The sequence below is a fragment of the Periplaneta americana genome, chromosome 9 (genome assembly GCF_040183065.1).
Source record: "Periplaneta americana isolate PAMFEO1 chromosome 9, P.americana_PAMFEO1_priV1, whole genome shotgun sequence".
Taxonomy (NCBI): Eukaryota; Metazoa; Arthropoda; class Insecta; order Blattodea; family Blattidae; genus Periplaneta; species Periplaneta americana.
In genome coordinates, this window is record NC_091125.1 from 56,206,592 (window position 1) to 56,222,380 (window position 15,789).

Below are 15,789 nucleotides of genomic sequence, written 5' to 3' on the forward strand. Positions count from 1 at the left end.
AAAGATGGAAAACAAATTCATGGATGTTGAAAACCAGGAACGAAAGATGGAAAACAATTTGGTTGTCTTATGGTAACAAAGCATAAATAACAAAAATAATATTCAGTTTAAAGCCACTTTAATAATTAACAAATCGGCACCCTAGAAAAGTGGCATAACACACAAAAGACAATTGGCCCGACATACAAGTAATTTAATTTCCTCTTCCCTATTAAGAGATGGATGACCAACTATACATTATAAAAGTGTAATCATGAAATAACTTCAACCTATAGCAAGGAAAGGAGAAGATAAATCAACCTAAAGCGAAGTGCTAATATTTATTAAATCCCTAAATTAAAGAAGTTAAAGCCACGTCCCACCTCGATAAATAAATGACAAATACCACAATAAAGTAACCATAACCCCGAGCGAACTAAACTGCACACAAAAGCTGATTGTCTAATCGTGGAACATACACATGTTTATCTCCGGGGTAAAAGTCTTAATTCACAAATTAGAACAGAAAATACAGTTAATCAACTTTCTCACAAATTCAGTCGGAGGATGCACACTTCTAACAAAATTCATAAACGATGACTGTAGAGAAACTAACACGCAGAAAATCCAACCGAGTAACTCTCAGCGAGGAAAATGTACTCATACAATCAACATGGCCCTACGAAAATATCACTACCAGCGTGCGGACCAGATCTTCTTACTGCATGACGCGCGTTGACTGCTAGTCGATCTCCGGAGAAATCCGGATCAGGAAAACATGAGAGAACGTAAGGACCATTACTCATTCAAAAGAGCCAATCAGAAGCTCACTTGCAGTTAGCCTCGAACACCCGGAAATACAGGGAGCAGAAGCACTGCCCTCTAGTGAGAGAAAAGGCAGAAAACACAAATAAATTAAATAAAAATATAACAAAAGAATAGAACTAAGGCAAGATAAGGAAGAAAAGGAAAAAAAGAAAAAAAATAAACGTGGCGTAGAAACAAAACGCCACAGTTCCCGCAATATCCCTAAACACTAAACTAATGCCACTGAGATCAGAGGCAAATGTTGGACGATTAACACTTGTACACTTGATCATAATATGAGTCTGCAGCGACCGTATTTCAAACTGCCTTTTCCCTCCTTCTGATAATGCAGTTTACATGGAAGTACAGTGACCAGTAGCTTAATGTTTTGAGTTCTGCAGCGTCAGCATCGTGTTGTCTTCACGCCACAGTCTATTGTAAAGTACCCATGGTTTTTTTGTGCTATCCGTTCTAATTGAAACTGCGCCTGTTTTGCGCTCTGTGTTTGCGATAAGCGACCGGCATTGTTCGTTATCTTGGCTCTTCCTGTCACGCCCAGGGCTACTCAATGTTCTTAAGACAGAACGCTCATTGTGCGAAAAGGGGAAAATTGTTTTGATTCTATACACATTGTATAATAATAATAATAATAATAATAATAATAATAATAATAATAATAATAATACATACCTCGCAATTAGCGGTAGTTTAGCTATCAACCAATCGTATCCATATTCGGTCCCCGGTGGGGGAAGTGGTCATTTATCTTGTTCTATATTTTTCTTTACTACCTCAGACAGTGGACTTGATTCATACTGACCACTGATCATGATATTTATGATCGTGTACAGTTTCCTGTAACAAATTCAATTGTTTCCCTCTTTCCACAGAAAATGGATATGCCCCATGTGTTATTGCATTCTGTATTGTGTTAGTAGTATTTCTTAATGCTCAAGGTGATTGGGTAGGCCCTGTCTTAGTAATGTTAAATTATACCCCATTTTCCCAGCTTCTATTAAACATAGAATAATGAAATGTTTACTATATATACATTACCCATCTGGCCGCGAAACCAGGTGGCCCGGGTTCGAATCCCGGTCGGGGCAAGTTACCTGGTTGAGGTTTTTTCCGGGGTTTTCCCTCAACCCAATACGAGCAAATGCTGGGTAACTTTCGGTGCTGGACTCCGCACTCATTTCACCGGCGTTATCACCTTCATTTCATTCAGACGCTAAATAACCTAGATGTTGATACAGCGTCGTAAAATAACCCAACAAAATAAACATATATACATTACTGTCGGCCTGGGTGGCGCAGTCGGTATAGTGCTGGCCTTCTGTGCCAGAGGCAGTTTCGATCCCGGCCCAGGTCGTTGGCATTTAAGTGTTCTTAAATGCGACAGACTCTTGTCAGTAGATTTACTGGCATGTAAAAGAATTCCTGCGGGAAAAAAATTCCGGCACACCGGCGACGCTGATATAATCTCGGCAGTTGCGAGCGTCATTAAATAAAACATAATTTAAATTTTAAATTTAGGCCTATACATTACTCACTGTTCTCAATTTTAACGAAGGAATTGATTTTATATTCATTATTTATAAAATTAACGAATTATCTTTTTATTTGTGTAGTTGTTTAGTCAACTGTCCGAAGACAGATTTCAACCTAGAATGACACCAATAAGGTATCACTCATAAGGAAACTAAGCCAAGAGGTAATAGGGTAAGGTGACCAATTCCTTTCCTCCTCCATTGTATACATCGCTGACTAGTAACATATTTCACTAATCAGACTTCAGATGCATACAAACAATTGTTCTTCCTCTGACATATATCGAGTGAGATGTACTGCCTGATAAATAATTGATGTAGGCCTACATATCAGCCAGAACCTCAATCAGAGGTATTATTTGTCGTATACAATTAAAATTATATGAACATAATTCAATAAAATTAAGGAAAGTTCATGTTAAAAAAATGCTTTTAGAGCATCCGAGACAAATTGCAGATTCCATCACATAATATGTGCTATGAGAATGTATAATGAAGTGAGAAAATTTAACATTACAGGATAGAAGGTTCCAAGCCCTAATAATGCCAATGTATGATCTTGCGAAGATAATGACACACACCCAAATACCCTGTCCTTGAAGATAGGTAATTATGATGATGATGATGATGATGATGATAATAATTTATAAATTAGATAAAGTAATTGAGTAAATGAATATGGCATAAAAATTTACTGATGAAGTTCAGTGTCATAGTGCAACTTTGAAATAATTTTTTTAAGCTTTCATTCATGCATAGTTTTCTGCCCAAGAGTAAGTCTTTCACTGATAACCCAGCATTCTCCAATCTTTCCTATTTTCTGCCTTCCTCTTAGTCTCCGCATGCGAACCATGTATCAATGTTGTCTGCCATCTGATATCTTCTACTGTGAATTCATACATGCAAGTAAATGAGTTTTAGAATAGCAATAACAAATTTGGTATGTGTGTCCATTACAATAGGTATAAGCTTATTTCCTTCCTTTATATAACCTGAATATTCTTTGGCAGACGGATTTAACAACCCAACCACAATCAGAGATCGCACCGCATTAAGTCTCGTAGAAACAGGTTCATTAAGTTTTTTTAGCTGTCGATATTAACTGTGGAGTTAATTATGGATCGTTAGAGACATTCTGAAATAATTTAAAAAGCTGTGCTGAGGTACATGTTTTCGTCCATTTTCCGTGGAAACAGCGGGAGGCGTTTATGACAAGATCTGCATGCTTGAGAAGGTATTACTCGTACTGGAAGGTGGTGCACACAAGGCGTCAGTCATTTTCGAAGGCACACGTTCTATGATATCATACGCAATGACGATGATTGTGCTATTGCCTTTTAACCATGCGACTGTAATGCATGCGAATTGCTTCTTAAATATTTTATTTCTTCATTGATTCATTCTTTGGCACCGCCGGAAACTTCAGTCTGTGTAGTTAAGCGTCTCTGTTCTTGGAGTTACATCTCTGTGAAAAATTTTTGATTGAACATGAACTTTCATTATTCCTAATCGGAATTGTTATTCTAGTTTCTATTGTTCCTAGATTTCCAACTTCTCGTCAATACGTTGTTGTTGTTTTCTAATGCCAGGCGTTTGACAATAAAGTCATTTGACCTCTTGCACTCCAATATTTTTCAAAGATATTATCATGGTCAGCCACTGAAGCACAGATTTTGAGGTGTTCCGAATCCATTTCTTGGTTTGAGTTGCACAATGGGCGGTTAGGGGATTGATATATTCTAATTCTATGCAGGTGTTTGGCCAAACAATCATGGGTTGTTGCCAACCTAAATGCAGCTACAGACGATTTTCGTGGTAAATCGGGAATTAACTGTGGATTATGATGCAGAGAGTCCCATTTTTTTCCCTTCCCTTCTCGTCAATATTGATTGAGTTTTCAGTTAAAGATATCGACTACTGTCCATCTGCTCTGGCCTTAGAATTCTTCCCTCAGTTTCTTCTTAGACGGCCCTGTTCTCTTCCGTTGGGACACATTTCATTATTAATTTCGGGAATCTTGATCTGGAAATTCAATTTAAACGTTCAATTCAATTGGTTTATATGTTCATTTATTTTTCTTCCCCAAAATGTGGGTTACTTTCAGTTCTTGCAAAATTGCGTACTTTGCTTCGGTTTGAAGTCTGACCAATTGTATCCTGTTGTTCTTGGCACAAATTTCATCTCAGCGGATTTCTGTCTGGATTTATCTTTGGTTGTAATAGTCCAACTTTAAATATCATACAATAGCACAGGAAAGGTTATAGAGTCTTGTATAATTTTATTTTTGTACTCTTTCGTACATGGTTACATTGAAAATATTAGCTAATAATTCCTCAAATTTTACTGTCATCTTTTATTTTCGTATGAAGTTAAACTTCCTACGTAGTTAGGTCTGTATACGTTTTTAAGCTTTCATTGTGAATATGTTCAGAGATAGACTTTTGGTATTTAACCCTGTCCTAGATCTTAACGTTCCGGAATTATATACAAGTTCCATCACCAGGGCAAATAGATATGAATGATGGGCTGGCTAGCTTTTCGATGGCCGGACTCGGAATGGATCCATGTACTTTTCCTCATATTAACCACATTATGCGCCGTATACATGCGTTTAGTGTTTTTTTTTACTTGATTATTTAACGGCTCTGTAACAATTACTAGGTTATTTAACATCGATGGGATTGGTGATAGCGAAATGGTATTCGGCCAGATGAGGCCGAGGATTCGCCATATATTACCTGGCATTTACCTTACGGTTGGGAAAACCTCGGAAGAAACCCAACCAGATAATCAGCCCAAGCGGGAATCGAACCCACTCCCGAGCTCAACTCTGGATCGGCAGGCAAATGCCTCAGCCGACTGAGCTACGCCGGTGGTCCGTTTAGCGTTCCATTCCGAGAATTGGTCTGGGTAGCATTCGTGAATCTGATGCTAACAGGCGGGTCATCCTACTTCAGTCCTGATAGAGACAGTTCCCATCTTTAGACGAGTATAGGTCTCGCAAGCACGGATTACCGACGGAAGGAATGCGATTCAAACACTGCGATAAGGAAGAGCGGCGAGAGGGAAGGTCATGAGATAGCTTGAATGATATTCAAGAGTACAGTCGGAAGAGAAATGACATCGATAGAATCAGTCTTGCGTTGTGATAGTTACATTACGACTTTAGTTTGTTCCATTGCATGTGAATACGTGTCTTGTATCGCACGGTATTATTAGTTCTTTCGTAAACATATGTTGCGCGTTTAATTAGCTTAGAATTTTTCTCTTGCTACGTTCTTTATTTCCACAGCGATGTCCTCATTTGTTCATCTTCTTAGAAGAGATAGTACTTCCATCGGCTCGTACCTCCGCCCCCCCCCCCTCGGTGTGCCTACATACACACATCAAAACAGACAGCAACGCCACCATTGCTTTTCGGAAATCGTTTCTTGCGCGAGCTATACCTGATAAATCCCAGGACCCGTAACCCCAAGTTCCTAAATTCCATATCAGCATCGGAGACCCATACTACCGCCAGACTTCATCTCAGCCTGTTTTTAACTATTGTATATGATAGATGAAATGAGTGGGAGGTGGAGAGTGTTAGTACAATGAAATAGGGAACGGAAGTTCACTACGGATTTATCACGACTATTCCAGGGATCGAACACTGGTCGCCTTGATGGAAGACCAGCGCTCTAGCGCTGAGCTACACACCCGGCGAACACTTATACGAATCTAAGAGAAAATATAGATGATATTGTTTCTTTCACTGCTAGCTGAAACAAAAACAACAGATGACAACGTTCTAAAACTTGACACTCCTAAAAATTTAATTCAGGAACATTTGTAAAGAAAAAAGAAGTTGCACTGTTTTCAGTAACTTAAATGATATGCAGCTTCAAGATTAACTTTGTCAACAATAAGTGTTTACATGAAACGCAAACCGGACACAACACTTTGCAAGGAAGTTTCTTAGATTAGCGGAATAAAAATAGGACCTGTATATGATTTGGTAGGCCTATAGGAAGCCCATCATGAAAACCGGCACCGCTGAAAGATGTAAAGACGCATACTACTACTACTACTACTACTACTACTACTACTACTAATAATAATAATAATAATAATAATAATAATAATAATGTTAACATGTTTATCTCCGAATTTTCTTAGCTATCACGATTTATACTTCATCCAAAAATTATGCTATAACGTCAGAATAGGTCCTCATGTAATATATTGTATCATGAAGAGCTGAAGAGTTTCAAATTGAATCAGTGACTAATTTTTCCGTATTCTCTGTTGCAGCTTCCAGTGGCGGACCCCTTCCTGGAGAAGGTCAGCATCTCCGACCTTGGTAAGTGACGTCATTCAGTTGTTGATTTAGATCCCAGTTGGAGAGTGGGCGGGCGTGAGGCGATTTTTAACACCTCGATTCGAGGTCCTCTGCCATATCGATGGCATCTGCTTTTAATTCCTTATAACTGCTAATTTGGTCGCATTCGCACGTCGACACAAAACACTTGCTGTTACGTTGCTGTTCTTCCTTTTTAATTATACGGAGTAAAAAGAAAATATTGTTTTGTGCAGCTAAATGGATTTCTCACTTATCTACAAATACGCGCATTCAGCATCCTCAGAATATTTACTGTGAAATTATTAGTATTGTTATTATTGTTATTAATTTGTTTATTTTATAATTTAAGGGGATCCTAATGATTGTGTGAAACGTCTATACTCGCATTAAAGTAATAAAATAAAATATGTACTGTACTTTTTTAACATTGTACTGTAGTGTATTTTATTTGATATTCATGTGTATGACATAATCCATATACTCAGTATTTCCGTGACTATTGTGGAAGGAGACAGAGGATTACATAGAGGCTGACTATTTGGAAGGAACTGAATGAAGTGAAAAAGACCTGAAGAGCAGGAAAAGAAGTTACTATGACAAGTGATAGAGTCCGTTGGAGGAAATTCGTTGAGGCCCTAAGTTATGCAAGGAATTATTATTATTATTATTATTATTATTATTATTATTATTATTATTATTATTATTATTATTATTATTATTATTGAAGAGGAAATAGAAAGAAAAACAGTTAAATATACACGATTACACTTCCTTGCAGGGGTATTTGGAGGTATGAGGATGTGTTAAGCGTGAACTCCAAGACTGTTGCCCATTTGTCTCACTCCGTTTTTTCCCATTTCGTTTAAGGAACTAACTTAATAGCTACAACATAGAGAATGGAGTGTGATGGACCAGTTGAAAAATCACGAGGCACGGAATTCAACTTATTCCATGGTACCACGAGTGACGTCAGAGTAGATCTTTCATGTCAGACGTTACAATTTTCTCTCCTATACCTCGAACATAGACGTTTCACATCTAAATATGTAATTTAGTAATTTAGTTTATGTAATTAAAATGTTTTAGTTTCATCTGTTACATCAGTTAACCAGTTTTAAACGTGCTGCTACGACTTGATTGCACTGTGTGAAGGGATCATGTCGCACTTCAACGTTAATTCGATGATACGTTGCATTTTGGTATATATAATTAAAAAAAATCGTAATTGATTTGGAACACACTTCAATTCCAAATCCTTTTTCGATTTTATTCATGTAGGCCTACTGACATAGAAGTTTACTATTTGTCTTAACTGAAATATTTATCTGTTAGGAAAGGACATACTTACTATTTTACGAAACACCAGTAAATTATTATTATTATTATTATTATTATTATTATTATTATTATTATTATTATTATTATTATTATTATTATTATTATTAGTGTTATGATTCATTCATTCGTTTTCTGCCCAAGGGCAGGTCTTCCATTGCAAAACCAGCATTTTCCAATCTTTCATATTTTCTGCCTTCCTCTTTGTCTCCGCATATCTTAATGTCATTTAACTTCTGATATCTTCTTCTGCCGTTTACCATTCCTGTGAGTGTATCCTTCTCAGCCAGTGACCCAACCAATTCCTTTTTCTCTTCCTGATCAAATTCAGCATTATTCTTTCTTTACCCACTTCTTATGATCATATTGGACATATTATTTCTACAAAATACCGATATGTAATGTCTACTACTACTGCTGCTGCTGCTGCTGCTACTACTACTACTACTACTACTACTACTACTACTACTACTACTACTACTACTACTACTAGGCCAAATCGACCTAGAGGGTGGCATTCCCTTTACACATAGTCGGCATTAATGATAGTAGGGATGTCAGTCGTGGCCACGTGTCGGTCCTACGTGCCCGTCGCCTTTATTTCAAATGAAATGCCCACTACTACTACTATTACTACTACTAATACTACTACTACCCCACCACCATCATTGCTACTACTACTTTACTTAATAGCAAGGTTGTCCTTGCAGTGTTTCTGTTGACAAAATTTTCTAAATATGGAGCATCTTCGTCAGTGGAAGCAGTTTGACAGAAATGCATCTTATAAACTTGTTAGATAGTATTTTTGAATTTCAGTATTTTAATTAGAAACATATACAGCAGACGTTAGTTTCATCAAACAACTTTTACCTTGAAATGCGATTTATTGCATATACAGTAAATAAGCTGTTTCCTTAGCCTTACAGTTTCGAATTTCACCTGTTCTCACGTTTTCTTTCGTTTTGGACTTTTTATTCGGGTGGAGGCAGAAGACTTCTCAACTTGGGCTCAAAGCGCCATATGTGACGTTTACAGTCTACCTGTTTCGGGAATGCTCTCTCCTAATTATGACACAATAACTAGTGTAGAGGAAAATAATAGCTTAATGGATGGTTAGCGTGGAAAGTTTGTGTGTAAGTGGGCCTACATAGAGGAATTCCTCCGCGTGGAAAGGAATGTAGAAAAAGTTGTTTGTATTACTCATTGCTCCTACCCCTAGCGTGCGTCGGGCCGTCCTCCTCTGGTTGCCAAGTAACGGCAATCATTTGTTCTTGGCAGTGATGGGGTTTATTTTTGCCCGTCCGCCATCAAGCAGTCAAGCTGGTAGGTGTGCTCTCTAAATTTAGCGGCGCTCGGACGCTCGGAGCGCCGCGATGCTCTGCCGGGAGCACTGCAGTCATTGTTGTGCGTATTGTTGCTGTGTTGTGTCATGACGTCACGATGCTGCGTCTTCACTACTACTCGAACAGTGTGGGACTGCGCCTCGAATCCATCGAGGAGGACGACGAAGTGTACGGCCTGGACCAGATCAAGGAATTCGAGGAAGTGAGTCGCGCCTGGAAGGAGGCCCTCGCGGAGCTCCTCTTGCAAGGCAAGGGACAGTCCGTCTCTGAAGACGTGTCTAGCTGATAGGATCTGTGACCTGTCGTACGGGACTGACGAGACCTGTCTTGCAAGACCTTTCTTTCTCGACCGTGTATCTCGTAAGACTGTCGGACAAAACAGACATGGTTAGCTCGGCCAAGCGTGCCACGTGAGACTGTGAGACAAGGATAAAGAAAAAGACAGATTAGATCCCCATCCTCAACAACACTTTTCTCACTAAGTCTTTTTTCCTAAGACTATCAGACAATAGTGACGCATAAACCAGTTAACAGCCTGGTACTACCTCACAGAACATGTTCTCGACGAGTCCGTCTTGTAAGATATTCTGACAAGATGGCTGACAGGATCTGAGCATGCCTAATGGGATATATTTAACTTGACAAAATCCATCTCAATTCTTACGAGACGGTCTCCCACGACCATGTGTCTCTTAAGACCGACAGACAAGACAACTAGCAGAACACGTGCTTGTCTCACAAAGCATATTTAGTTCGATTAAGAATTCCACGTTTGACAGCAATGCAAGGCTAGAGTACACACCGGTCGATTCACCTCTTTCAAAACAATACTTTTTAACTTCAGTCACTATTTTCTCCTCTTGAATCTGTTTACTTATAATGAATGACACACAACTCAGGTTAGAAGTCCGATCGTGCCTCGCAGAACGTGTTGTAGATACTCGATAAGTTCACCTCATAAGACTGACAAGACGGTTGACGCGATCCGCGCATGCCTGATTGATTGTATTTGGCTTCACCAAATCTTTCTTACCAGACTGACGAACTAGGACCCATGTATGCCTCACACTATACATTTTGTGGACTGCGGTTGTATTTATTTATTCAAATTAGCTTCATATGAAATATTCTGCTTATCGTGCAATTATATTATTGTTGCTACTTAAAATTTGATAGTGTTAATGAAACCATTTATTTATTCCATATACTGTAGATTCAAACACTTGTGTCTCACAAAACCATCTCAGTCGTAGCCCAGCTATCAGACGGCTTCTTACTGAATATATCGGTGTTTGATCTTCGGCAGATCTTGTGTTCTTTATAGTGTACATAGCATCTGTGAAGCGTATTTCCTTTTACTATTTCGGTTTCTCTCATCGTCCGTACTGAACGTTATCGGAATGTCATTCTTCCTTTGTCTTAAAATACCAATCGCAGTTTGAAATGGACTGTGAATAAGGAATTGAATTTAGGAATTGCACAAGATAATGGTTCGGACATTATTATCAGTAACTATTTTTCGAATATCATTTGGCTGCATAATATTTAACTCACGTAAGTCGCAAAAATCTTAGGAGCGACGGCAGTCTTACTTTTAAGACTTTCAGAAAAGATAAGGTACTTAACAGAACTTTTCATAACGTAGCTCACCTAACCGGAAAACTTGTAAAACTTTTACACAGACCTGACAATCTCTCGAATGCTTGCAGGCAAAATCTATAAAATGATCGACGTGTTATTTACAGGAGTTGTCAGACGAAGAAGAGAATAAAAGTGTTACACGTAACGATACAATGTGAATAGTTCAGGAAGTTAAAACAATGATGATAAAAGCTTGAAAATAAGGAAAAAATGAGACATTTGCGTTGAAAATGAAATGTTAGCTTCTTAAAAATGTCATTTGTCAGCCTTTTACGTCAGAAACTTTCTACACGATGCGTAAATAAAAAATAAATTGATATGATGGTTACATTCATCGTCTTACACTCAAGGATTGGATCCTTTGGCTCCACTATGTGCGAATTTAGAACAATCACCAACATTCATAAACACCCAGTGACATCATCGCCGCCTAAGACTACTACTTAAGACAACAAAGGACAACGATAATACGCCTAATCCTTAACGAAGGGAGATACATATATTCATTTTCCTGATGATAGTTTATAGTTTATCCCGGGGTCGCTCGATTTGTCGGACACTCTACAATGGGATCGTTAATAAAATATTTTGAAATATATATATATATATATATATATTTAACTGCCAAACACAATCTGACGAACACTCATCGCTTACAGGAGAATGGACAAACTTATATCACATAATAATATAAATAAAAATGTTTCTTATGGTAATACATTTTGTCTCCTAGATACAAAACAATTACGTATTTTTAAGCTGTGACCTGGAAGGGCAACTATATCTTACAAGTGCACAAATAATGGTGTGTTCACTACAGCTACAGAACAATAAAAATATTGCATTTCAATTAATACAAATTAATGAAGGCATAGGCTCGATATGAAAATAAATACGTACTTAAGACAAGTAGGTAGCGTATTCCAAAATGTCCACAACTACATGTCATTTGTTTTGTATATTATTAAAAGTGGGGTTATATTTTAAATTGTTGTAATGAAATATAGAAAGTTCCAGTTCCAATGGGATATCCCACTTTTTAAATTGCTCTATTGTTTGACTAAATAACTAAACACTAACGTAATCAAGTGTAAATGTGAGGTTATCTCTAATAAAATAACTTACAGTTACAAGATGTGCTGGAGATATATTCTTTCTTGTTTCACCATGTTATCAAATACACGCCTCAGTATCAACATCGATATTATTTATTTCGACTTTGAGTTTGGAAATCCTGGATGGTTCATGACCTGTTTTTTAGACTCTCTCCTTCACATAGTCCCTCAGAAAATAATTCGCTGACGTCAAGTCTGGTGATCTTGGAGGCTACAGACCTTTAGGGATAACACGGTCCTCGAAGAAGCTGCATATGTATGCCATGGATTCATTAAAGGTGTGGCACGTGGCATCATCCTGTTGAAAATATCCCTGTGTAAGTTCGATGTCGTTTGGCTGCTGCAGGAAGTCCATGAAAATGTTCTTAGACCTAGCCTATACACATCAGTATTTACAGTTTCTTCAAATAAAATCGGCCCAATGATCCTGTGACCGCATATTGCACATCACACTCCAACCTTTTCTGGATGAAATGATGTCTCATGGTATACATGAGGATTTTCTGACGCCCATATCCTTGGATTTTGAGAATTTATATAGCCTGAGAGATGAATGGTTATGTGATAACAACGAACATTATAACGATGTATCGAAGGCAGTTTTGTTATCTGCCGGTATTTACTGAAACTTCTGATTTCGTTCATCATTTCAATGTACGATACTTACAATTTAAAAGTCATCAATGGACGCACGGTTATAACTAATTAAAATGTGGGATATCCTACTGAAACACTGTATTTTAATTAATAAAGTTATAGGAAATATATATAGTGAACACACCAACATTTCTTTTGCTATAAAATAACAATTTTTATAGTAGAGACAAACAAATAATTTCTATTTCAGTCATTCACTTTATATATGTAATTTTGATCTAGCTCTTGTGTACATTTACTTTGGAAATTTCTTCGAGTAGCTTATTTTAATAAGTACATTATCTTGAGTTTAGATTACTTAGTGGCCAAGGAAAAGGCTCAGTAGTAGTTTGTGAGATACTAATAAGATTAGAAGTAGAATAATTTATAGTTATCACAGATTGATTCAGACAGTTGTTGATTTTAAAGGGAAAGATGATTTTCAGTTGAATACATGATTAAAGACGCACTCCTGAAGCGATACATCAGTGAAAACTAATGTTTGTTCCTTATAGAGTCAGTAATGCCAGCTGTTTTGTCACGTACACGGTAGTCCGTTGCTTCTCCTTTTAATTCGAAATGCTGCTAATTTTGTGCAGTTTTCCTGCAGTACAACGTTAACTTCGATGTGATAAGGTCATGTGATGATATTTATAACATCTGGCATGCTATGAAGTTTGCATCATTTGTTGCTGTATTCCATCAGTTACGATGAACTGACCAGCATAAAATATGGCACGAAGCCCCGCAGAAACGCAAGAAAGATGTCTACCAGGAAACGTAACTGCAATTATTAATAACACTCCAAGAACGCGTTCCCGACCACCTCAATGCTCTCCTCTCGGCATACACAGATGGTTACCTTTATGAGATTTTGACAACTGTTTTGAAGCACTGTATATTGCTACTCAGTAAGTATATACGGTACACTTAAACAATATACACAATATGCACAAGGATAAATATATTAGGTTTTATTTGAATACTTTTTTTTCGACTACAGAATATGTTCAGTCAGATGATGGTAAGGCAGTAATGGCGCGAGAAACCAAAATACGGTAGAATCTCACTAATTCAGAATAATTGGAGGAAAATCTAGTCTGAATTATAGAGAATTTACTGGAATAGGATTATTTCGACAATAAAAAATAATGATAGTGTATAGTTGTTCAATTACTAATTTAATATTCAATCATTCTGTTTTACAAACAAATGGAACACAAAACATTAATTAAAAATGAGTTGATTCATTTAAAAAAGAATGAGCTTAAAGTTCTTTAGTCCGAGTCAGTTACCGCACAGGTAGTACAGTAGGCCTACATACTGTTATTAGCTTTTACTAACGTATGGAAGATATAAAACATTAATTTAAAGAAGAACGAATTTGAAATTCTTTAGTTCAAGTCAATTACGGCATAGAAAGTACTAGCGTTGGGATTTTCAGACTGTGATTTAAAGAAAGAGGTAAATTTTATCTGCATCTGTTTGTGCGGCTGTTTTTTATGTAGGCCTGCTTCACGGTGCATTTATTTTAAGGCAAAATAACATTTCGGAAATTAATGTAGTATCTAAGTGAATCGTATGTTGGATAATTTAAATTTATCACCACATGTTTCACTCTTTGCCTTTATTTCTACCTTCAATGTGTGGAATATTAATCTCCATCATTGTGCTTACAACAGTGGACAACACTTTCCCGAACTGTTGGATTGGCATAGAAGCTGAATTATGTATGTGCTCTTATGTTTTGGTGAATGAAGGACGACTGTTATGGAAACAATCGTGTTTAAATACTGTGCAGGAATTTTACTAGAGAGATTGCAAAATACGAAAAACGTACAGTGGACTCTCTTAAGTTCGACTGAACGGAATTGAAAGTTCAGTCCCATAAGAGTAGTGGATATGGCAGGTGAAATGAATACAAATAATACAAATTCTTATTGGTTATCCATCAACGAATACAGTACTGTACTTGCATTTCCTGCACGCCCCGTGGCTTGTGTATACGCTTCTAGTACCACAGTGGGTTTCGACAGTTCTGTCTCACAAACGATACAATTCTCAAATAGAAAAAGAAGAGTTCATTAATTTAAAATCAGTGATTAAATATGAATGTCCTAATCAATAAAATATTATGTTTTCCTAATTTAAAATCAATGATTAAATATGGATGTCCTAATCAATCAAATATTCTGTTTTCCTTTAACAAAAATATCACTACAAGATACAGAATCAATTTCCATTCAAATGGCAAACCCATTTCTTAGTGACCGTAGAAGGAAGTGTCTAATTCTCTTACGTAAGCAGTCGAACTTAAGAGCTTCCACTGTAGTTGAAATTTTTAATACGCAGATTTTCAGTCATGTAATGGAACGTAGATAAAGTTGCGTGTCATAATACTTTTTTTTTCTCTGAAATATTCAGTTTAGCAATTCAGTACAATTGTAAACTCCTTCGTATTTCTTATTTTTTTTTTACTACCTTCTATCTATTGTGTGCTCCTGCTTTGCTCCTTCACTCTTTGCATCGTGCAAAATATTCATGCTATCTATTTTCATTTTGTCGTGGGAGCAAGTCACAATGATTGAAAACGGCGTAGGTATATATTTGAGAGCTATTGATATGGCACGTTATTTAAAAAGAATGTATTTTGCTTCCTGTGTATCCATATAAGTGTATCATTTTTTTATTTCTCTTCTCTTGTTCTAATAATTATAAAATTGAACATATGAAAAACGTAAAACTTCTAGATTATATGCAGTGGATGTGAATGTTTAATTAGTCGCAGATATCTCAGACTTTAAAATATTTGAATGTGTCATTGCAGAAAAGTACATAAGTCACTTTTTGTGGGAAACCTAGATTTTAGAAATTTCGGAATCCATGCTCATAGACACACATTCTGAACACAAAAGTACTGATGTCATCGACTTGGTAAGTGTGACAAATCCTATTATGAAGAACACCTACACTGCAGAAAGGCTCTTTAAGTCACTGATATAAGTACTTTTCTGCATTCCCACATAAGAGAAAAAGTAAGA

General features: G+C 36.9%; 1 protein-coding gene across 2 annotated transcripts in view; it reads left to right on the forward strand.

The window, feature by feature from the left end:
* Window positions 1-15,789, forward strand: part of SNF4Agamma (SNF4/AMP-activated protein kinase gamma subunit) — a 1,170,361-nt gene that overhangs the window by 1,117,160 nt on the left and 37,412 nt on the right. For both annotated transcript variants that reach the window (XM_069834748.1, XM_069834749.1), the window contains one exon: window positions 6,630-6,678. In XM_069834748.1, the coding sequence (XP_069690849.1) occupies window positions 6,630-6,678 (49 nt within the window). The remainder of the gene's footprint in view (window positions 1-6,629; window positions 6,679-15,789) is intronic.